This window comes from Aythya marila (genome assembly GCF_965140915.1).
Source record: "Aythya marila genome assembly, chromosome: 1".
Taxonomy (NCBI): Eukaryota; Metazoa; Chordata; class Aves; order Anseriformes; family Anatidae; genus Aythya; species Aythya marila.
In genome coordinates, this window is record NC_139042.1 from 91,660,924 (window position 1) to 91,684,203 (window position 23,280).

At 39.1% G+C, this 23,280-nt stretch overlaps 1 protein-coding gene across 1 annotated transcript in view; it reads right to left on the bottom strand.

Annotated features, from left to right (window-relative positions):
• PDXK (pyridoxal kinase) overlaps nt 1-23,280 on the bottom strand; it is a 44,361-nt gene that overhangs the window by 8,975 nt on the left and 12,106 nt on the right. The window contains exons 2-6 of the mRNA XM_082765195.1: nt 14,194-14,248; nt 7,240-7,344; nt 4,290-4,373; nt 2,405-2,451; nt 107-192 (exon numbers count right to left, since the gene is read on the bottom strand). Of these exons, the coding sequence (XP_082621321.1) occupies nt 107-192; nt 2,405-2,451; nt 4,290-4,373; nt 7,240-7,344; nt 14,194-14,248 (377 nt within the window). The remainder of the gene's footprint in view (nt 1-106; nt 193-2,404; nt 2,452-4,289; nt 4,374-7,239; nt 7,345-14,193; nt 14,249-23,280) is intronic.

Below are 23,280 nucleotides of genomic sequence, written 5' to 3' on the forward strand. Positions count from 1 at the left end.
ATACATACATACAGCACTGTACTGAGACAAGTGAAAGAACAGCTATCAGTCTGCCCTGTTTTTATCCCTGTGTTTATTTTGTTATAAAAGGAAATTAAGTACTTACTCAGCCTCGAACTGGTTAGGAGTAATTATATCAGCAACAGGTACAACTTTGTCCCTGTAGACTGGGAGTAGGTCCTTGGGCACATACTATGGAAGAAAAGATGGTATCAAATGTTATCAGCAGCCATATCAGATGTGGGAGTAACACTCTCCAGTAAACATAAAGCTACCAGTGTACTGATATCAGCAGGAATTAAAGTGGCTGTGCATCCTCCAGCTGGTGACAGTACTGCCAACAGCTCTTTTGTCACTGACAGTGATGGGAAGCATCACTAAGCAGGCCTAAAGTGACATCATTTAAAGGAAGTGGTGTCTAGATGAAGAGCTTTTGGGTTCCCCCTTACCAAGATGACAGAGCAGCATGAGGAAATAAAGTGTCTGACCACAAGGAACTCTTTTTTGTGTCCCTACCTCCAAATTAAACTACTTGGTTGTTGTACCAATGGAAAAAAGGTCCTTTGCTGCACCAGTGTGTACCCACAGTGATTGTGTCACACTTGTGGGACTTGAGGAAAAAGTAACATTTATGTAATGTATTATTTGTCTCCTCCTTTTTAGTGCAATATTTCTGGGGTGTGTTGTACATTAATATTCCATAATGGGAATCAGATTTGTAACTTGGGTAACTTTGTAACAATTTATAAAGTAGTTATGACAAGTACATTTGCTTGCGTTGTACAAACCATCACATACTTTGCTGACTGCAGACCCTGCTCATCAAGTAATGAGGGCCAACACTCCCTATTCTGCTTTCCTGGTCCATTTCTATCCCATCTTCTTCAGCTAAATACAGCCCTTTAGCAAAGGGAGATTGGCTGTCTAAGCAGGTGACATACACCAAGATGTAGCAGGAGCCTACCAGTCTGTATGCTCTTCAGACTAGAAAGAAAGTTGAAAAGCATCAGCAGTTCTGGCATGTACTGGAGTTCAGATTGGAGTTTGAGTTAAATTGCAGGAGCCACCTCACCTTCTCATGTCCTGTTGTAACTCAATAAAACAAAACCTTTATTAAGGTTCATAGTTTAATAGGGGTTGATACTGATACTCTTCATCAGCACCCCATTTTCTAAACCAGGATTAATCCTTTTCATCAATGTTTTAATTTCTCTGTTAGGCTCATAAGCTGTGTCGGGCAGGGTGTATTTATCCATGTTCCCATGTGTTACTATCTCCCATTCCAGTCATATCAGTCGCAGATAAAACCTTATCATGGTGCTGACCATTAGGTTCTACTAGAAGACACATCATATTGCTACTCAGCTCATTCACATTTTTATGGTGATGTGATGATGTTACGGGGACTCTGCCTTCAGACAGATGTTCAAGACTAGATCACATCTAAATCAAACCATTTTAAATAATAATTTTATTACTTTTTATGGCAGGAAGGAGCTGGTGGGTTGCATGTTAAATTTTCTCCTCTTCTTCCGCCTATTTTGTCTTCCACCCAAAAGACACGGGAAGCTCCATACTTATGACTTCTCCCCAGAGCCAAGGCTTTGCAAGGTGACTCTACAGCCACTAGATCTCTGCCTTGTTAGAAAAAGCTAAGGATAATAAATATTGCAATAATCATAAAATGAAAGAATAAGACCACAAAAGCAATGGCAAATTTATTACTAAGTGCTATGCCACGTGATTTTTTCTATGAGCACGTAAACTGTGAAAAGGTACAAGGACAAAGAGGAATTCATAATGCATGACTAGCTAAGGCAGAATAAAATATAAAATATCATTACTGCTGATCTCTTCCCACATTGCACTTTCACTGCAACTATCTGCTAGTGTTGATTAAAAATGAATGTCTCTTTGTCAGTATGCAGTCTGGAACTGGCACACACGACCTTTCTGTCACTACCACAGCCCAATGCCTAACAGCTGCTGGATCTCACATGAAATAAGTCATCTTCATTTAGGTTCAAGCAGTAGGTCAATTTCTGTGATCGCTGACAATGTGAGCAAGGCTACCTGCCAAAACTGCTATCTTGACAGAAAATGAGAGAACTCCAGTGAGAAATGAAGGGGAAGAGGGGAATATTTTCCTGTGGACAGGGTCCGTACTCTACCTGTTCTCTCAGCAGAGAGTTAAAAATAAATCCTCGGGGTATACAACCATTATGCTCCCCAGATGATAAACTAATGATAAATAGGAACAAATTTAGTTGATGCTGGGATCCAAAGCCACACTGAGGTAAAGCAGCTTAGTCTTTGTGTTTAAAAATTAATAAATATTTATACTTACACATTTATATAACGAAAAAAATCACTATACAAAGAATCTAAACAAATAAGTACTAACCATAGAGCCTTCTCCATTCCACTTGTCACCCATCACTGGATCACATACTGTAACAGAGAACAAATCTAGCTTTAGAGATGGGGGGCAGTCAAACAGACATTGGTGGGGGTAAAAGCTTTAAGTAACAGTAGCAGCTATGTTACAGCATTGTCCCTTGATAGCTCATACACTCACACAGTTCTTGCAGCATACTTAACCAAAACTGTTTAATTGGTGGCTGAAAGAGTAAGGCAGGGGTAAAAGAAATCTTAAACAGGTATCAGAGGGTTGTAGTCACCCTCTGCTACCTGCTTCCATGTTGTTACATCTGGAAGCAATGACAATGAGAGGGTCTGATCACTGGGACAGAAGAGGCTTCTGTTATGGAAAATGCACAGAGCCCTTACCTTCACTCCCCAGCCCAAAACTCTGGTGTAGTAATATTACTATGGTGGGAAAGAAACATGGAAGAAGCTAATATTTGTGAAAATAGTCCTATTTTTACTTTAGTGTAAAAATATACATGCAAAATGTTGTGTTGTACACATAAAAAGTACGTGTATTAAAATGAAACAAGACGAAAATCCAGGCCAAAGTACATAAACTTATTCTTGATGTAGTATTAACAGGTTCTGAATCATCTGCAATATTAACAATGTATTCTAAGTGCCCTCAGTTTCAAAGCAAGAACAGAAACAACCTTGGCTTCTACTTCAAAAAGAATACTGTTCACTGTGTTACAAGAGCTTTCAGCAAGATAAAAAAGAAATACAAATCCCAACATATCAAATCAATGTCCAACTGATACTTAAGGAAGTTTCTATGAGCAACAAGAGACATTTGTTTTACATTTTAAAAGTATTTTCTTTACAGTATGATCTGTTTATTAAACATAATGGATCTTAGAAGCTTAGTTGTGTTCCCATTATCTGACCACTTCCTTCCCGTTCTATACAGTTAGGTATTTCTTTCTGTTCATACTCCAATACAGTTTTTAGTTTTCACTTGCTAGTACAGGACTGTGGAGAACCTGCCAATGTAACAGCTTTACTATGGGCTAAAAAGCTATAAAAATCAAGCTCATGGTGCTATCTCTGCTATATTTTTCAAGATGAGAACTGTGCTTTATTAATTCTAAGTCCACTATCACACTATGCAGCATTGCACCTTGTAAATCCTGTGAACCATTCTAGATTCCTGACCACAGGGTTTATTGAACTGAAGATGCCAAGCGCCAACTCTGATTCACAGCTCTTTATCCCAGTAAATCCCCACTGACTTTGCTACGTTACTCTGAACTCTTGCTCAGTTCAAGCCTACGCCGATTGTACTCAAAAGTCCTGAAACACTCAGAGAGTCTGAAATGAAAAGAGGGGAATCTTTGCTCCTCGAGCTTTCCTGGGTAATCTTAGCACGAGTAACCAGAATTAAAAACGCCTTTGACTTATTAAACTTACACATTGCGACTGTTCTTCTGGGATGAAAAAGAAAACATGGCAAGGCTGGATGGGAGTGTATCCCACCTTTGACTGACTTGGAAATCAAGAATAGGCTTCAGCTATCAGCACTTCCAGCCTATGCCTCGAAATTAAAATCCCAGCTGGCTGCTGCTGTTTGTACAAGACTTCCTTTGATACAATCACTTCTTAACACACACTCTCCTTTGGATGGCATAATGCAAGACAAATACTGAAAGGCGTAATACCAGAAAGATAAAATCCAACTCCCTCAACACTTAAGCAATGTTGAAATGAAACTTCACTCGAATCTCAGCCGGTCCCAAGCAGATCTGAGCACAAAATGATTGTGAAATGCTGGGTAGCATCAGAATGCTTTCATCCTAAAGCATGAAAATGATGGGCATATACAACAATGAAGCAGAAAGAATTACAATTCACATCCTTACCATACACTAGGTTTGAATTCTGTTGCTTCAACTCCTGGACAATATCCACCACCATTGCAAGAAATGATGTGTCCCTTGTATAACCTTTGTGAAAAAAGACACTTTTAAAGTTAATTTTCAATAATGTTTTACTGGTGTATTTCTTTGTTGACTTATTTAGCATAGAAATGTTGCATACTTCTCATTTGCATTCTCATATGCATTTGGATCAATGCATATGAAAAGAAAGGCATTTTAGTATTTTATTCAGGAATAATAAGTGGAAGAAAAGTCAAGACAGTCTCCACTATAAACACAACTTTAGAAATCCATTTGCTAAGTACATTATACATGAAGTGCTTATACAACTTCAAAATGTTTGAACATACATACAAAACAGTGAGGCTGTCTTTCCAACACATTAATGCAAGAAAAATTAGTCTTGAACGTTTCAGAGCAATGGCCAATATACTAATAAAATCCCTAATCTTAGGCTTAGTTGTGAGATAAGATAGACATTTGTTTAATTATTTATTTATTTACATCTCAAGGCCCTAAATACAATGTTAGCTCTACAACATTCTCATTTAATTATCAATTTCTTTAACATTTATCTGTGGTTTTTTTTTTTTCATTTATATATTTACTTATTGTATTTATTTTACATGTTAATTTCATTTATAACACATTAATTAACAAACTCATTTTCATTTACTCTAGTTCATTTAATCTAGCAAGGTAGCTTCTTCAAACCTTCAGCAGTGCCCATTCTACTAATATATTTAAAAATACATTTTGGAGACTTCTTTTTAGTCTTAAAATTGTTCAATTCTTACATGTTGAGGACAAATGGAAAAAGATTCCAAGATTCTGGGGCAAAATGCTTTGTCTTATTTCCATTAAATGCTGATTATCATTGAAAAAAGACAAGCAAAGATTTTTGCTTTCAATGACCTGTCACAGTAGACTGGCTTAAAAACCTATAAAGCCATAGTATGAGTAACATTATTGATGGAGGTATTTCAAAAGCATTAAAGAACTGGAGTTTATCTGGCACCCTGAATGCTCTACTCTAAGTGAAACAAATACTTAAAGACCTACAAGTAACTGACAGTCACAAAAGTTAATGAAGTGACATTTTATATAATCACCCTAAAGGTAACCATTTTCATTTCAGCCAAGATACCTACAGTAATTAGACATGCAATTACAGTCAAATCCTAACTGCTGACAAATTAATTTAAGTGTTTGATTAATCATATCCAGGTCACTGGAGGTAGCAAAGTATGGCTGTGCAACATGGTGAAGAGAAAAATATGTCTTTCGGTTTGAAGAGAAAAATACGTCTTTTAGCCCTGAATGAAGAATGATGATTTTCAACTTCAGCCATAACTCAACACAAAAATAGAGAGGGTGTTATTAAATCATAAGAACTGAATGTCATTTCCACCCATTCCTTCTCTTTGTCTACACTTCTCTGTGTCTATACTTTGTCTATACTGGCTACACTGAACAAGCTTTTTAAACAAACTGGAACAAAACACTGACCCATCTATACATCTATACCTGAAAGTCCTATTTTATAAGGCATTTAAATATTTTTTTGTCTTCAACATTTTCAAAATATATGAATTTCTGTTGTTTTTAATCTCTTACATCTGTTTTGGCAGTTTAAGACACTAACAGGAAAGGAGCTGGGGGCCCTCCTAAGAGTTGAAAGTAAAATAAAGAAGGAACATTTCAGCAAAAAGAATATTCAAACATTATTTACCAATGCTGTATAGTAACATCTCCTGAAAACTCCTACAATACAGTGAGCTTTTCCTGGAAATGTCCTCTGAGTGACATCTTTCAAGGAAACAAAGGATGTTCTTTTAGTTTGCAATTACAAAGAACACATTTATGCTGAAATTAATTTCTTAACCTTAGCTCTTTTCTTATTTAGTCTCCTTTACTTTGGAAAGATTCCCTGAAACAGAAGGGAAAATAACCTTTCAGTCATGCCATACCCTTCAGGCCAGAATGACTGCTTTGGCGTTATAATCCATACAGTTAAACTCTCCAGGTTTCCTTTTGTATAAAGAGATTGCTTTCCTACATGTGGAAACTGTGAAATTAATTAAATCTGGCAATTTATTTCTGTTTACCTTTAAGAAGTGACAGTTCACTGCCATTAAAAAAAAAGATCCTGTAATCTAAACCGGACGCATAGCTCTCACTGAGGTGAAACCCCATAATTGATCTACACCAAAGAGGCAGAAATTGGATGAGAAGCAGTCTGTAATAGAAACTGCTGATATAATCTCCCCATTCTATATAACATTCTACAAGAAGCTTTCTTTGCCTATATTTACAATGCTTTTCCCTTAGTAGTGCATAAAGTCATTGTGTCCTCCAGAGCTGTATTCACTTGGAGAAGGTAAAAGGAGCTACGTAGCAACAAGAGCAAATCAAAAATATGTATGTGATAGAGAGAAAAACAAAATCCACCTCTCCTTATGCTTTGCTCTGTATGCAAAGCACAATCCCGTGAAGACCAAGTAGAAAAAACAAGGGCAGACAACTGCATACAAGTCATTCTGTTATACCAGAGTGCTACTAATGCAAATTTAGGAGAAAGGATTAAACCCATGTCTTCAGAGTGATTTTAAATACTCTGACATTCCTCACCCTTTTTTTCCTGTAGTCACTCCCAAAACATTAACTAAGCCTGTACAAGACTGGCCTGTACAAGTCTGTAAACTATACCAGAGGATCGATTTACTCACCCAATTACAACCTTCTGGCTGGAGAACACTTTCAAACTAAATAACATGAGCAGTTAGGTCTATAATATACAATTGAAATCACAGGAGGAATCTAAGGAGGAAACATGTAATTGCGTGGTTTGGGATAAGGAGGGATATGGTTTATATATCTCTACACTCATTTTACTTTTCACATGAACTCCAAAGAAAGAAACTCTTCATACCTGTGAGTACATAATCATACTGGTTGACCTTGTTCAGCTTAAGTCCTTCATACAGTTCATGAAGTTCATCTGAATTTAACACCTGACCCTTCCAGTGTGCATAACCTGCAAAACAAAAGCCAGATCATTTTTCAAGGGCTAGGTTTTCTAATTAGGATCAAAGAGATCAAAAATGTGGAGGAACATCATAGGCATCAGAAGGCATTTCTAACTTTCTAGTAAAAGAGTAAAATCTGTTTTTGTTATTTTGTATTATTACAGGGAAAAAAATGACAGCAGGATGCCACATTTAATTATTGGCCATAAACTGCACTATGCAGAGCCCAGGTTTCACTCAGAAGAAAACAGGCTTGTAGGTGCGGGCTTGTGGGGTCTATCTGAACACAGGTATGCAGCACTTTCATACCCGACATGGCTTTCACTGGCACCTGCCTATACCTAATAGAGCAACCACAGCAGAATATCATCATGAGAAGTTCTCTAAATGTACAATTTCATCTGACAGAGTGCCTTCCAAAAATAGGATGATTTTAATGCTGAGACTGCTGGAAGAGGCAAACAAATATCAGAAAGGCACTAAAAAACGGACAAATAATATCCATACATTCTTGTCCTTGAGGGATCTGTAGGAATTATAAGCAAGTATTTTTGGCTGAGAAGTGGATGGAAGGCAAAGTTGTAGGGAGAAACTGAAATGCCTTCAGCAAACAATTGACCAAGCTCCAAGGCAGCCAAATTGTCAATAAATAAATAAATACATTTCACTGTCAGATGCTAAACATTTATTGAAAAATGTAAATGCACCTTTCACCTTGTCATCAAAGCCTGCCCATCTAGATGGCAGCCACCACTCCCTTTTATATATAAATGTGCATATAAATATATATATAAAGCAATGGCATTTCCTCCAAGACGTTAGATGAGGCACCCAAAATTTAACTCTTCCAACCTTCATAAATTCACTTGTGTTTTTTTGTTTGTTTGTTTTGTTTTGTTTTGTTTTAAATCCCATCTATTAAGTTGGATTACAAAAAGTGAAACATTACATTAGTATCTTCTTCCACAGCACCATGTGAGTAGACAATGGTATTTCGTTTTAATTCCTGTTCTTGGAGTTAGAAAATTCTGTGATAAAAACTCTTGGCTTGATTATCACTCTAAACTGTGTCATTAGAGGAACTGCCAAAAGGTGCCTAGAGCCTAGGATAAACACATTTTTCAGTTTTGCTTCTTACAAATGCAAACACACCCACAGCAGGGTGAGCAGATGGATCATTTTGCTCTCCTCGTCTCACAAAGCCCTAGTCCCTAAAACACGACGCTCTGCCAGCTGGTGAAGGGACTGACTCACATCAGCCACGTGGATTCTCTCCTTAGCAAATGTTTTTTAAAAAAGTCTTTGTGAAGAAAGGGAGAGAGCTCCAAGTACACGAGGAACCCTTGGCTGCAGATGACTTGGCTTATTTAGGCAACCGTATGTACTGCCACATCATGGCTTTAGGGAGAAATTTTCTGCCCTCTCCTCTTTGCTGAATCTAAATTTCTCTTAGCGCTCAAAATCCAGTCCACGTAGGGACATGACATGGTCCTGTGTGCTCCACTGTGCCCGTAATTCATCAGCAAAGCTGAGCTTGTTTCCACAGATGTGGAAACTCAGTGGGCATATGAGGGGAGAGCAGTTTGCACCCAGAATCAAGGTCAGCCAACTCGAGCAAGGGCTTCCAGGCGTACCTGAAGGTCCTTTTTCACTATCTGGTAACAAGTGCAGTACAACCTAAAATGCAATCACACAACAGCTAGAGGAAAAAGAGCCCTACAGGAGAACTCGGGGAAGCCCCAGCTCCTCAGACAGAAGAAAAAAGGCAATGCCTTCACTGGATCTGCAGGGAATTGGGATTTCGCTGGGAGCTGAGTTATGTTTGAGAAGAGAGAAACAAAAATCGACACTGACAGTGATGTGGAAACCACTCTAAGCCCTTTCCCCGGGGGAATCTTCATATAACACGATGAATAAGGGCAAAACCCCATGACCCTGGTCGTACTCTCCTGGTAGAATTTAGAGCCAAAAAGCAGCTTCTGCAGAGGGGCAGAAGAAAATGCCAGCTGCTCGTGTTTAAAAATGCTTTCAGTGATGGAAGAATGGACACCTTGGGGTCCCAGAAAGAGGGAGAGGGACTGCTCTGAAAGGGGAAAGGCCTGGGTAAGATCCAGCAAAAACCCAGACAGATACTGTGAGGTCAAAAATACACTGCATTGCCCTGAACCCAAAGAGACTTAGCAGGGAATGCCAGCAGCAAGCTTCAACATCTTAAAGCCCAATGGCTTTAGGGAAAACCATCAGATTGGTTGGAAGTAAGGATGATAATGAGGAATCACTGTCCTTCCTGGCTGGACATGAGGGCTTGGCTAGTGATGAGCACATCTGAAGGCCCAGAATTGCAAAGACCTTAAGGAAAATCTGCTTCCTAGAAAAGTTATCCCTATGCCTGCACCCCTAAATATGCATATTTGGCAAACAGCAAGAGAAAATTGTAATTCTGTTTATCTGTCCACGTGCTGTAACCCCTGTCTGTAGTAGGAGCAGAGTGGCACTTAATACAAAAGTTCAAGGTCTCACAGTATCTGGCTACCTGAGCACAAAAACCACAGCCAAGAAAACTTTAGGATGAGTTTCAAGTTTGTACTTGGCAAAACAACTGCATCCCATTTGGAAACTACGCAGGTGGTTAGGTTGAGCAGCTGGATCAATCTATTAATCTTTTATCTGGGATGTTAAGGTCAGATTTTGGCTTGATTTTTACCTTCCACGAAGGATGAACGATGGGTCCTACTTCCTTCAGTTACAAAACCACTAAATAATTCTACTCAGTGCCAGGATAAGAGAGCAGAGAGAAGGCTGCCAGTCACGACACAGCTCTCCAAAACTGCACTTGGCAACACTGCATCTGGCTTGAGGTGACTGCATTAGTTTTCTGGATTAATAAAATTTTTAAACAGATAGTTGAACATAAACCATTAAACATCTGTATACCCCTTCTACTTACCTGTATTATAGCCTTTTATTGCAGGTAAATTTTATATACTTGTTTTTAAGCAACTGAGGGAATGAAAAACATGTAAGACATGATGCTTCCTGCCCCTCATCCCTCTAAAATGATAAACTTATTCATTAGTCTCCAAGCAAATGTCTTACTTCACCTGTATCTAAAAGAATAAATAAGAAAAACAGCTCGCACTACACTCAAGATACATTTACATACTTTTCTTTCTAACCTTCCTCCAATGCTACTTTTTTTTTTTTTTTTTCCTTTGGAATGTATTTATAAGCCTCTTAATTACTTTCAAAAACAATGAGAAAAAGAACAGACTAAAACTCTCAGGCATACCAGAAGAAAAACCAAACCAAACCAAATAAAACCAGTTAAGCACAGCAAGGCGTGTACGATGTCTTTGTTCTCCAACGCAAAGCATTCTGCTCTGAGGTTTGAGCTCTCCTGTGCTGCTCCCTGCAGATCTGTTCCCAGGGGCTTCAATAACCAAGTATTTCACATGGGGAAAAGGAAGGAAGATGAAGCGTTTAAAGCACGTGGCGGGCAAGCAATCTGCTTTCACCTGTGCCACGAAATTCACATGCAAACTCTGCAGATAACCTGGTCTTAAAACATTACTTAAATCTTCAGCTACCAAGAGGGCTTCAACAGAACCAGAAATAGAGAAACCTAATTCCCCCCTGGGCAGAACTAGAACATTATTTACAGCTGGTCAGTGTGGGAGTAAAATATTACCGCTGTTAGGCAAAAGTGGGGATGTTTTTCTTTTTGTCCCACACATCGCAGGCGTGAGTGAGTGCATATGGGTGGCAGACTGTGAGGAATCACATCAACAAGATGTAATTTCTCATGTATCAGACCTACCAATCAATCCGACCATGCACTCCACTCCCATTAAGTGGAAGACAAAAGTATTTTGCTTTAAAAAAAAGGGGGGTGGGAACAGGCTATTTGTTCTGGAACAACTTCAAAGGTAAGATTTAGATGGCTAAGTAAGCATGTTACATGCTTATCATTAACAAAAATACAAATCGCATAAGAATTAAAAGATGCACCTCCCAAAATAAACAATGATGCAGTCAAGAAAAAGACAACCTAGATTCTTATTTTTGCATATTAGGCAACGAGATGCTTTTGCAAACAAAACAGTAAGAGAATAAAAAGCCCAAACTCTCTGTAGGTTGCATGACAGCTTTTTTTTTTTTTTATTTGTACAAGAAGCACGATGCCATTCAAGGGTGAGTCACTCTAATCATAGCGTAAAAGTTCCTCGCCAAGCAATATGACAAACTGTTCTCCCAGGGGAGCTGATTTAAAACACATTTTCCGAATTTCAGGATTATCAGAGACTAAAGAAGGCTGAATTTTCTGAGCAGAAGTCAGCAGAAATAGCCCTGAGGTATCTTAATCATTTAAAAACAGGGCCAAAAAAAAGAGCTAGAATGATTCACTGAAGAAGGCCTGTTAGTCATGAATTCTCCCTGTGTTTTATCTTTCACTGACAGGACCAAGTTTAAAGATGGACACGAGGAGAGAAAGAAGGCCATGTCCAAACACCACATCACACACTTTGCTACCTTTGCCCCTCCTGGCATGTTGCACTCTTTTGGAAACTATGTTCCCAGCTAGACTTTGAAGCACAAGTTTACTCTTCAGCTTTAATCATGACCACAGCAAAGTTTCTCATAAGATGCTGTTCTCCTAAGTAAATCACCAGGTTTTCTCCCCAGTTCATCCAGCACATGATCCCTGTATGTTGTGGCACTGCTCCAGACACAAGTCACATCCTGTTCACGAGTCCCAGCAGCAGCACAGGCTGCACGTACATCGACTTGTGTGCAGGCATGCGTAAATAAATGTTCAGGCTGGACAAAAGTCTCTGTGAGGACACCACTGGATGTTCCTCTATCAGGGGGAAGGTGCAAAGCCCTCTGGATTTGCAAAACTGGGCTCAGAATCTACAACTTCAGAAAGGGTGGAAGAGATTTCATGGAGAAACAAGCATTAGAAAACTATACCTGTCATAAAAGGGAATACGTCCCCTTCCTTTCTTTTCCATTCCTTCTTTATTCATCCAAACAACCAAAACTTCTAAATAGAACCTCCTTTTATTTACTCTTGACAAGTGCCAAGGAATTACTGTATTCTGATATTCTTCTGAAAACTTTGCTGCCCAAAGTCAACAGATTGTGCACTAGTCTTTGTGTTTTTTTTTAACCACATTTACTAAGACAATCAAGACTAAAGAAAAAAAAAAAAAAAACTGATAACATGACTCCTAAATACCAGAAGACAAATTAAAAGTTCCAAATATTTGAAAGGCTTGTGATCTCAGAGACATTTTTAGTTTTGGGATGTTCAATTGTGCCTTCTTAAAAATAAATAAGTAAATTGCTAATTTCTTGTTCCTTCATTGTCTGGTCATCCTATTGGTAATGTAACTTCAGGCACATTCAGGTTTTGGTCCAATATAAACTCTATTAAGCTCTTTTAATGCCCTATGAAATTGTTTTATTCTTAAAACTGAGGGCCCACAAATGACAGGTGCTAATCCATTTTCAGTTTTTAGTTATTACTTCAGGTGAAAAAATTGCTCAATTCCTGGACGATTACAACAGCTTTACCCAGCTATCGAAAATGAAACAAAAGAAATCAAAATATCGAAATCTCAAACTCCAGAACTAAATACATTAACAAAATAGGTCGATCAAAACATCTCTTAAAGCATGAGCAAACCTTTGTACTGTGCCAAAGGTTGCAAGCAGAATAAATAGCTTTTTGCCTGAGCCAGGAAAGAACCCCCAAGTCTTTGTTTAATTATTACTTCTTTCATGACTTTCCTCAACAAGAAGAGATGGCTTTCTACCTACCTTTGAAGTATTTGCTTTCTCTTTCCAGGGTGAAACCCTGCTGATATGAAATTCCTTCCATGATAGGAACATCTTATAAGCTTTTGAAAGCTGCCTGGAGGTGAACGTGCTAAGAGACAGCAGAGGCTTCCTATCTGCTCTCTGTTCCAAAATTTAGCAGCTGATTAATAGTTGTACCTCTGAGAGACTAGGATATTATCTAAGTATTTGTCTTTTTTTTTTTTTTTTTTTTTTTTTTTTTGTCAGAAACCCCTTTGCTCTTTTCTAAGTCACTGAAGTCAAGATTTGTCCCTTGACTTTACCTAGAGTACATTTCCCCTCAGTCTGTCACCACCGTTACAGTAGATGTGTCTCCATTGATTCAAAAACAGCAAGGCACTTGGAGCTCCTTTATGGGTGAAAGGTTTTTTAAAATAAAGAAATTTCACCTTTCTTTTGAAAAAATAAAGTCTTCTACCATTGTGCATATTAAAAAGTCTAAAAGTATGATGCGAGTACATCATATTTTGTTCACGTTCAGGCTTAGGACTCAAGCAAAAATACACACAAATGTATTAACACCTCATCCCTCCCTCCAAAATGTGATTTTAGGATAATTTCTCACCTTCTGGATGGATACAAAGAGTGGGAATGTTTTGTTTAGCTTGGTATTACTCTGATGTTTGTGGTTGGTAATGTGATTATGAGCATCATAGGGCCATAAGGTACAGAATGCAGTACTGAAGACTAATTCCCTGTTCACAGAACTGGCTGCTCTGCTGGCCGTAGTTGTGTTATCTCATTCTCTGAGCTAATTATGTTACTGCCTAATAAAAGAAACTCACACTCTGAAGTAGCAGAACAGGCCATTTTCATGTCATATCATGCTCTAATCCCAAATCCACAGACTTCTGAGAGACCCGAAAATTACATTTATGTCTGATATCCTGAAAATTGGAGTGAAAGAGAACTCTTTTCTACTGTCATGTGATAAGCTGAGCCACACGTTGAGTACAGCTGACGTGGAGTCTTTAAGGTACATGTAAATATTTTACCTGTGTGGTTTGAAAACTGGACTGAGTTCACAGTGTCAACTTCAAATCCCAAAACCTGTAACAAAACACAGCAATATTTCTTTTACTAATACAGCTTTGTCAATATGTTACTGGAATCACAAAACGTAAGACAGCATTCTTATTTCTCAGAGCACTTTTAAAAATTTTTAGTGCTGTTTCACGGTGAAAGCTGAGTCAACATACATGCAACATAAACAAACGATGCAGTACTTTAGCACAGAATGGAAAAAGTGACATTGGCAACAACATCAGAAAAACAGAGCCCTGAATCCTCAGGCAAGAGTTCATCTGGGGACAAGGATGGAGAGGTTGTCCCAGCAGCAATGACAGAAGCCACGAAGAAAGCCTTGGCTAGTTTTTCTTGGCAAGAAAAGCAGTCTGAATTTCAAGGTAATAAATGAATGCAAATTATGGAGGCAGGATGCTGTTCGTATTTCAGAAAGCCGATCTTTCTAAAAAAAGGACAGAAGAATCCTAAAAGGGATCAATGCGATGAGCAATACTTGGATTTCACAAGTAGGTTCTTTACAGCTTGGTGCTAAGAGAATAGAAAGAAATCAGAGAGAATTAATTGGGGGAAAATTAGGCAATCAAACAGAAAGACCTTCTAAAAGGACAAACTTAAAAAAAAAAGCCTAAAGCATGCTCCGAACCCATCTGCTACCTTGCATTACCAGCAAACCAAATACTGAAAGAAACAATTTGCTAGTGCAATCAACAAACACATTCCTGTTGCCCAAAAAGAGATAAATATTTTGAAAATAAGAACACCAAGTCAGGAGAAAACTAACGAGGATTATTTGCTTGATAATACCTGTTCAATAGAATTAGGGATTACTGTTCAAGCCATTTTTAGACATTTTTATCTACAACCAGAGAAATTCTAATGCAGCAGTGACATAACAGTCTGACATTTAATATTTGCTTTCACATCCTACTTGCTCTGAGTAAGAATTCTCCTCAAAAGAAGAGCTGCTATATATGGCTCAGTGAGTCATACCAGGAGATAACAGTAATGATGCATCACTGTTTATGATCCATTTTCAGGCAATTTGCTGAGGAGGGGGGAATGAATAAATGAGGCTTTTACCAGTCACGTTTTTTCACTGAGAAGCACATCTCTCTCTCTTTTCATCACGAAGGCAACCCCTTCACATGCATTAAAAATCTCTGGGTGTATTGTAACAGACATGAGATTTCCTCAGTGCTTGTACTTGCTCCCTCACATAAAGCCATTAGGTAACAAGCCCCTTATTTCAAACCCTGGGTCATTACAAGATGGATGTATGTGCTGCAATGGATAGCTCCTTCTGCCTGCAGGCACTGCACTTCTGTCGTGCTACAGCTCAGTGTCTGAACGGGTCTTACTAAGTCTCTTACTGCAATATTTAATAAAGCTTTCTGTTCATTGTTAACTAGGCAGCTAAGTAATCTTACATTAATGACAGACAGAATGGTGGGTTGTCTCAGCCTGATCAAGTTAAAATTAAATTCAGCTTCTACTCTTGCTCCAGTTTCTTGTTTCCTCTTGGTAGATTTTACTTTAAAGACCAAGGAATGAACAAGGTGAGAACATGGCAATAGTGCTACGACCTTACCTTTGATGTCTGCATGTGCTCTGCAAAGAAATAAACGAGAGCACTGCCTCTAAAAGATTGTCACCCCGGATTCAGTTCCCCTCCTGGCAAAGAACAGAACTAAGAAATTGTAATTTCCTTCCAACATCTTGGCAATAACTGGGAATTAACCCATCCCTGTGCAACACTTAGCTCACATCTCTTCAACTGCTTATCACCTGGTATGTCAGAACAGGCTTTCTGTGACTCCTAACTCACCAGGTTTACACATGGTGCTTTGGGGAAGGCGAGCACATGCAGATCTTGCAGTGAGGGCTGTTCTGCAGCATGGATAGCCACTCGAACAGGTGCCTGCCACCACCAAGAGCCGCCCTCTTTGCTCTCTCCATCAGCACTAGGTACCACTTCATTTCTCAACAAACTTCTCTCTAGGATTAGGGATTGTTTGGTTTGGGTTGCCAGTTTATGTGCTTCAGCCAGCAGAAGCGATAATATAAAGGAGGCCATCTCTCTCGGAGACAGCTAGATGTCAGGTTAGCTTAACTACACATGTGGTAAAATACTTCTCAACAGCACAAAACAGACTAAAAAAGCTAAAAAGCCTTTAAGGTCCCTGTAACAATCACATGATGGTGTTAGTCTACGCTGTCACACTGTCTAATTTGTACTGAAATTCTGGTTTGAGTAAATTCAAAACAGGACTAAATTTATTTTTATCATTTTTTTTTTTTGCTTCTTAACATGAAACAGATTTAAATTACTTATTTCAATTCACTTATTGAAAATCAATCCACTTTGGTTACTGTCTTCTCTACACACTGAAACAAATCTACGTTCGTGTTTCTGAAGTAAATACGTACATAAATGCCAGTTAAATTGTCACCTCAGCACAATTTTTTAGGCAATTTTACATAAATTTTTTAGGCAAATTTACATAAATTTTACATTTTAAAATAATTTTACAGGCGATCAAAATGCAGTAACTCAGCAAAAACTGCAGGTGATATGGCAAGTAACTACAAAGCTAGATCCATACAGCAGTTTTGTGGTGTTCAGTCACCAGAGCACAAGCTCAAGCTGGTAATGGTTTATCATGGCTCACTGAAGTGTGCAGCTGTCCCTGTGCTTGGCTTGATAAATACGGCAGAAGCCACACGTGCCACCAGTGTGACAAATGCCTGTACTGACATAGCGACAGTTTCACCTCATACCCACTGATACACCACGTTTCTACTGTTCCCTGAATTTCTTGGCATATCAGTCTGTTACGTACACAAAATGTCCCAACTCTGGATCCTAAAACACCCACTTTTCTGTGTGTGTGTATATGCACGCGTGTGTTCCTCTCACCTCTGCGTAAATAAACCGAAGGAAATCACTCTGCTTGGATTTTGCATACATCAGAACTAACTCCTTCAGAAACTAGGCCCTGGAAGGTGTCCAGAGAAGGGCGACAAAGCTGGTGAAGGGCCTGGAGCACAAGTCCTGTGAGGAGCGGCTGAGGGAGCTGGAGGAGGCTCAGGGGAGACCTCATTGCTCTCTACAACTGCCTGAGAGGAAGGTGTGGGGAGCTGGGGGTCGGCCTCTTCTCACAGGTAACTAGGGATAGGACTAGAGGGAACGGCCTCAAGTTGTGCCAGGGGTGGTTCAGGTTAGAAATGAGGAGACATTTCCTCTCAGAAAGAGCAGTCAGGTGTTGGAACTGGGTGCCCAGGGAGGTGGTGGAGTCACCGTCCCTGGGGGTGTTGAAGGAAAGGTTGGACATGGTGCTTAGGGACATGGTTTAGTGGGTGACATTGGTGGTAAGGGGATGGCTGGATCAGGTGATATTGGAGGTCTCTTCCAACCCTAATGGTTCTGTGATTCTATCTGGTTAGTGTGGGGACTGAACCTACTCTGGAATGCACAATAACGCTTCATTTACTGCTTCTCCATACCTGCTTGTAAATAGTGCGTACCTGGTGTTGCTTCCCCTGTCCCGCTCTCAGAAGGGTCCTATGGTGACAGTCCTGCCTCAGGTTTTGGAAATGTGGGTTTGGGCAGGTACTTTGCAAGTGTCCCGGCTCCAACTACCAGGGACATACATCTCCCACATTATCCTTATCCGCTTTTTCAGATGACCTGGTCTCTCATCAGAGATCACTTCCTGCTTTCCATCCCCTCCTTCTGCTGTCAGTCTGTATAAGTATCATTTGCCCACAGAACTGCAAATCCTGGGCGGATCTATACCCACAGCCCGTTTGGGTAAGGATGATAAGCACACTTCAAAGGAAAGAGATGGCTGAGTTCACCCCAAATCTCTCAGCCTCCAGTCGAAGCACATGTCAGACAAAGTTCTTAGTTAAGAAACTCAGACTGCCTCTATCACGTCATATAGTGACGTTTACTTTGACACAAGTCTCAGAGGGAAATGGGCAATTCCAACTTTTTTTAAAGTATCTTCACCAAAGGAGGCAGAACTGTTATGTTTCTGAAGTTACATCGTGAAATATCAAGAATAGAGGAGTCTTGTGTTTGGATGGCATGGCTGGCAGAGCTGAATGACAGATTTCAGGAAAATATTTGGAAGATTAAATAAAATACACACACTGAAGCAGAATGCATTTCAAGAAAGAGCTGGCACGAAAAACATACTCCAACATTATGCATGAGATCCAATGAAGCTGAGCTCTTCCTCACAAATAACTGAAGGAAAGGGCCAAATGTCATCCAGCCCTGTTTAAATCCAGCACAAAGTGCCCTTCCAGCCTCAGGAACAGGAGCTGCATCACCTGTGCAGCACCAGGTCTGCAAGAAGACACATCTTCCAGCTAGTGAGGGGGTTCAAGAGAAAAAGAACACAATAATAAGGAAGATACTTTAAAATACATGAACAACACTTTAAAATGTTGACTCTTTTTGGAAAAAAGAACCAAAAACCTCACTTTCCTAAAGCACAGAAGTAATTTAAACTTACATCCAAGCAAATAAGAAGACCAAAAAAAAAAAAGAAGAAAAAAAAAAAAAGATTTCCCTGAAGTCCCAAATACATAGAAAAGATCTTGCTGTATAAATATATACACAGTTCCCAGTTCTGGTTCACCTCCAAAAATGCAACCCTTTGGATTTGCCAATGTTAATGTATTTCTTGGTGAGATAGAGCTTTGTTTAAAATTTACTGTCTTCCTTTCCATTCTAGCAAACTTTTCAATCATACATACGCTGAAAGATGCCATCCCCTCACTGCAAAGAGCTGGTAACACACTGCAAAGAGCTCGTAACAAAGACTGTTAGAAATGACAGATTAGAAACATACGTTTCCTTCAAGAAGTAAAAGTTGTGCCTGTTGTGTAAGGGAGGATTGTCAAAACAAGAAAACTGTTCTATGTTACAAAAAACGTGACTGTAGCAACAGAGATATTGAAGATTTTGAATGTAACATCTCAAATTCAGCTTTAAAAATTGCTAAGCTTTATTTTTATATTTGTATAAACCACATTATGTACCAATGGTCTGAAGACAAATAAAAGAAACCATTGAAAACTCATAATCCTATTTGCTGTATGATTGGTAGTATCACTTGAGACACAAAACGGCTAACTTGCAAGATTAGCTGTGCTGCAGAGTAAATACTAATATGAATTCTCATTTAATAGTTTTATTTACTCTGAGGAATGCTTTTGAGAAATGATAAAAGCTGTTACTGTAGCTGTGTCTGCATAAAATCTGTACCGCAATTTTACCATGCTTCTCTGGAGAAAAAAATAAATAAAAAAAAAGTTAAAAAAAGTTTTCAAAAGTGTCATACTTCAAAGTATTCCAAACTTATGCTTTTCTCTTTTTGCATTCAGTTTGGAAAAAAAAAAAAGGAAGACAAATCTGTGTGTATCCACATGTAAATGACACCAAATGTATCATCACCTGCTTCCCATCCTAAAATTTTGGTTAGAAGGATAAAATCCAGCACCATGGCATGTTTACATTATTAACTACGCTGGCTTTGTCAGTAAAGACATTGCGTTCTTCACTGTTAAACGAGCAATGGACCAATTTAACTAGAATGCTTTAGTTTGTACTTAATTCAGACAATCTTAGAGAACAATGACCTAGTTCTGCTGGAATGAAACTCAATTAAAAATACCTCTCTACTTTGCAGCATAGTCTGTACGTGCCTCCAACGGTGTTTCATTTTACAGTCCAAAACTAAGAACACCAAGCAGTACTGCAACTCAAGCTGGAGGAAAAATCTGCAACAATGAGTGAAAGGCAGAAAGAAAAGCAATGTGAGGGAGAAAGAAAAGCAGCGTGAGGGAAAAAATTTATTATTTATATAATTTATATAGATTTATATAGATTTATATAGATTATATAAGGCTATGTAAACTGCATACACGTTTCTTCCATATTACTCATGTCCCCTAATAAATGTTCACAGGTTGCTACCTGTATTTCATGAAGCAAGGCAGAGACCTCCATCCAAAGTCTCCAGTTTCTTCAAAGTTCCTGATTTCGGAAAATGTTGGTTTTACCATACCAGACAAACACAGCAAAACCAATTTTTCCAAGTGATCCCATAACCCTGAAAGTTTGTAAACCACAAATCCAGAGAAAATATCAGAAGACAGAACTGTAAACCAAACTCAGTCTATCATTCATGAAAATTCACTTATTGTGAACACAAGGAACCTCATTTCTTGCATGTAAAATTAGAGCTTCACATCCAGATCTGAGTTACAAATGTGTCACTGGTGAAAATCTTGCTATACAAATTGTTTGTTCACAACTCTAAAAGGTGATTTTACTTCCAAGGGAAATGCAATTTGGGAAGAAGATGGCACTGGCTAAGGGGAAAGAAAGGACAAGATTCTGCTAAATAAATTCTGCTACCTAGACGCTCAAGCTAAGCAAGACTTTTGGACTCCACTTTTGAAAGGAGGATTTGACTTCAATGCAGCTAGTTCTCCCAGAAATAAATTCAGCATTAACTCCCTTGCATATCAACTCTTCTAGTTTTAACTAGATATGAATATTATACAGAAAGCTTATGGAAAGATGACGAGACTTTCAATGAGCATTTAAATGATGAACCATCAAAGGTAGATAACGTCCTTTATGCCAATGGGTGGAAACGGACTGGTGAGTTTGAGTAAAGCAGCAGTAAATATTAATAATAGTGAGAAGGTTAACATAGATTAGACAAGCGAATCAAACCCATCCAGATAGAGCCTAAAAAGGTAGCTGGTGAATTATGTGCAGAATTCCTAAGCACGGATTGAGATAAGTAAACTCCACTGTACTACTAATTTATTTTCCTGTATTGGGCAAGATCTACATGCAGGTATATTTTCAGAAACAGTTACTAACTTCAGCTGCTTGGGAATGGGATGCCTGGGAATGATTCACAAAGTCACGAAATCCACACAGATCTCACTGCTTTCACTTAGTGATGGTGAGGCAACTCTCTCGCAAGTTAGCAAATGGTCTGACCTACCATGCTCCACAAAAATCTCTTCCTTGAATGCAGAGTGATTGGCTCTGCAGAGAAAACGCATCCTTGTGGAGACTCTGAGTAGCAAGGAAGCATCACAGATGGTAGGATGTGGTTTTAAACCAGTCCTAAAAGAGTATACTGTGTTCAAACATCTCAGTGTATGCACTCCTCCTCCTGGTCAAAACAAACTGTTAGCGCTACTAGAAGGTTTCTCAGCTGTCTGGGCTCTTGATCAAGATACACAAGTTGTAAAGCACAACTAGATCATCACAATCTAACCTCTAGATATTGTATTTCCAAATCCTTTCTAACCATGGTGCTGCCTTTTTGAGAAGTAGAAGGAAGACATCTGGAGGACGTGGTCTATCATCCTGCTATCTTAAACACAGCACTACTACAGATTTCTGTAATGGGGGTTGTGAAAAATAAATCCTGTTCCAAATACTTTAAAGCATTAAAAATGCATGACTTCTTACAGCCCTGAGATCTGGTCAAGTGTTAAGCTCCTCTGAAACAATATTATCAGCAGACAGTGACAAGAAATGGCACCATCACTCTGCAAAGCCTCGTGTTTAAGCTAGCATCACTTGACCTCCGATGCAATATGCCCGTGCCCCGTTCCTTCCACACTTGTAAGCAAGCATACAGCTGGGAACAAGACTCTGCTCCCTGTAAAGAACAGCTTGTGGGATTTATGATGTGCAGAATCAACTATCCTGCACTATTCCTACTCCATCTGCGTGCTGTACTGATCTGCACAGTACCATACAAGGCGTATGGTATCGCACTTCCATTTTTCAGAACAGAGACCGTGCCACCTGCTGCTGCAACAACTACATCCGACTCGAAACCCCTCTATTTTTCCCCACAAATTCACGGCTTTTTATGAAAGCCTGCCAATATACTCAAAACAAAATGTAATGTTGAATTTTCAGAAGCTAATGGAAGCACACGACATAGACACACACACACTTTTTATTAAGCGTCAGAACGTGAAGTTCATGCCAACACAAGCATCTTAACGGTGACTGTGAATTTTAATTAACAAACACTTAATAATTACCTAATTACAGTCTTCCCTGCCTCCACAAATACAGCTGTCATAAGGAAAGTCAACAGTAAGGTGAATTGGCATAAAGCACTCGAATAAATGGTCCCGAGCCAAAAAAGAAGCTAAAGGCAGAGGGGTGCATTAGCAGAGTGTGTGTGGTGCCCCATGTGAGGGGCCAGCACCTGAAAACCATTAAGCACGAGCCCATCAGCAGCAGGATGTAGGTGCTGAGAGCAAAAGCTGCCCTGCTAAGGACTGCACAAGGCACGTCTCATTAATCTCTGAGGGCCTTTCTCTCACACAGCAACATAAAACGCAAGTCTGAAGAGCCCTGCTATATGATCATGCCTTCTTCCCGAGGCTCTCCCTCCTCCTCACCCACATTTAGATCCCAGATGGCTTTACTGCCATGAACAGGATACATATAGAGTTGTTCTATAGTTTTATAAGATTTCTGTGCAAGCTTTATAGCATAAAGACATACTTACACAAGTGGGGTTAGAGAGTTTTAAGGAGACAGAATTTACGAAGAATTTTCAAGAAATCTTGTGGTGTGTCCTTAAACCTGTGTTCGTTTACAGAATCACTCTACCACATCAACCAAAACCACGCCATCCCATTTTTTTAGATATATTAATACTGAGCTTAATTGAAAGTCATTAAAGTCACTTACAACATTAATATTAATGCCACAGTTAAATTTACCCGGTCAAACTGGTTAATTGAGTTGGGTTTGTGTATTTTTTCCCCTGCTAAGCAATGGCAGCACTACTTCCCAGTAAAAAAGTCTCTGTATCAAGCCACGAAACATTCTTAAGTATCCAGTGTATTACAAGAGGTTTGCATAGACGTGCTACAGTTTGGGACTTTATCTCATACAGCCATTGCTGTCATTCCAGTGAACATCATTTCTCCACTGTATTTCTTTAGCAGAAATACAATTTTGGAGCAGAAACACAATTTAGCTT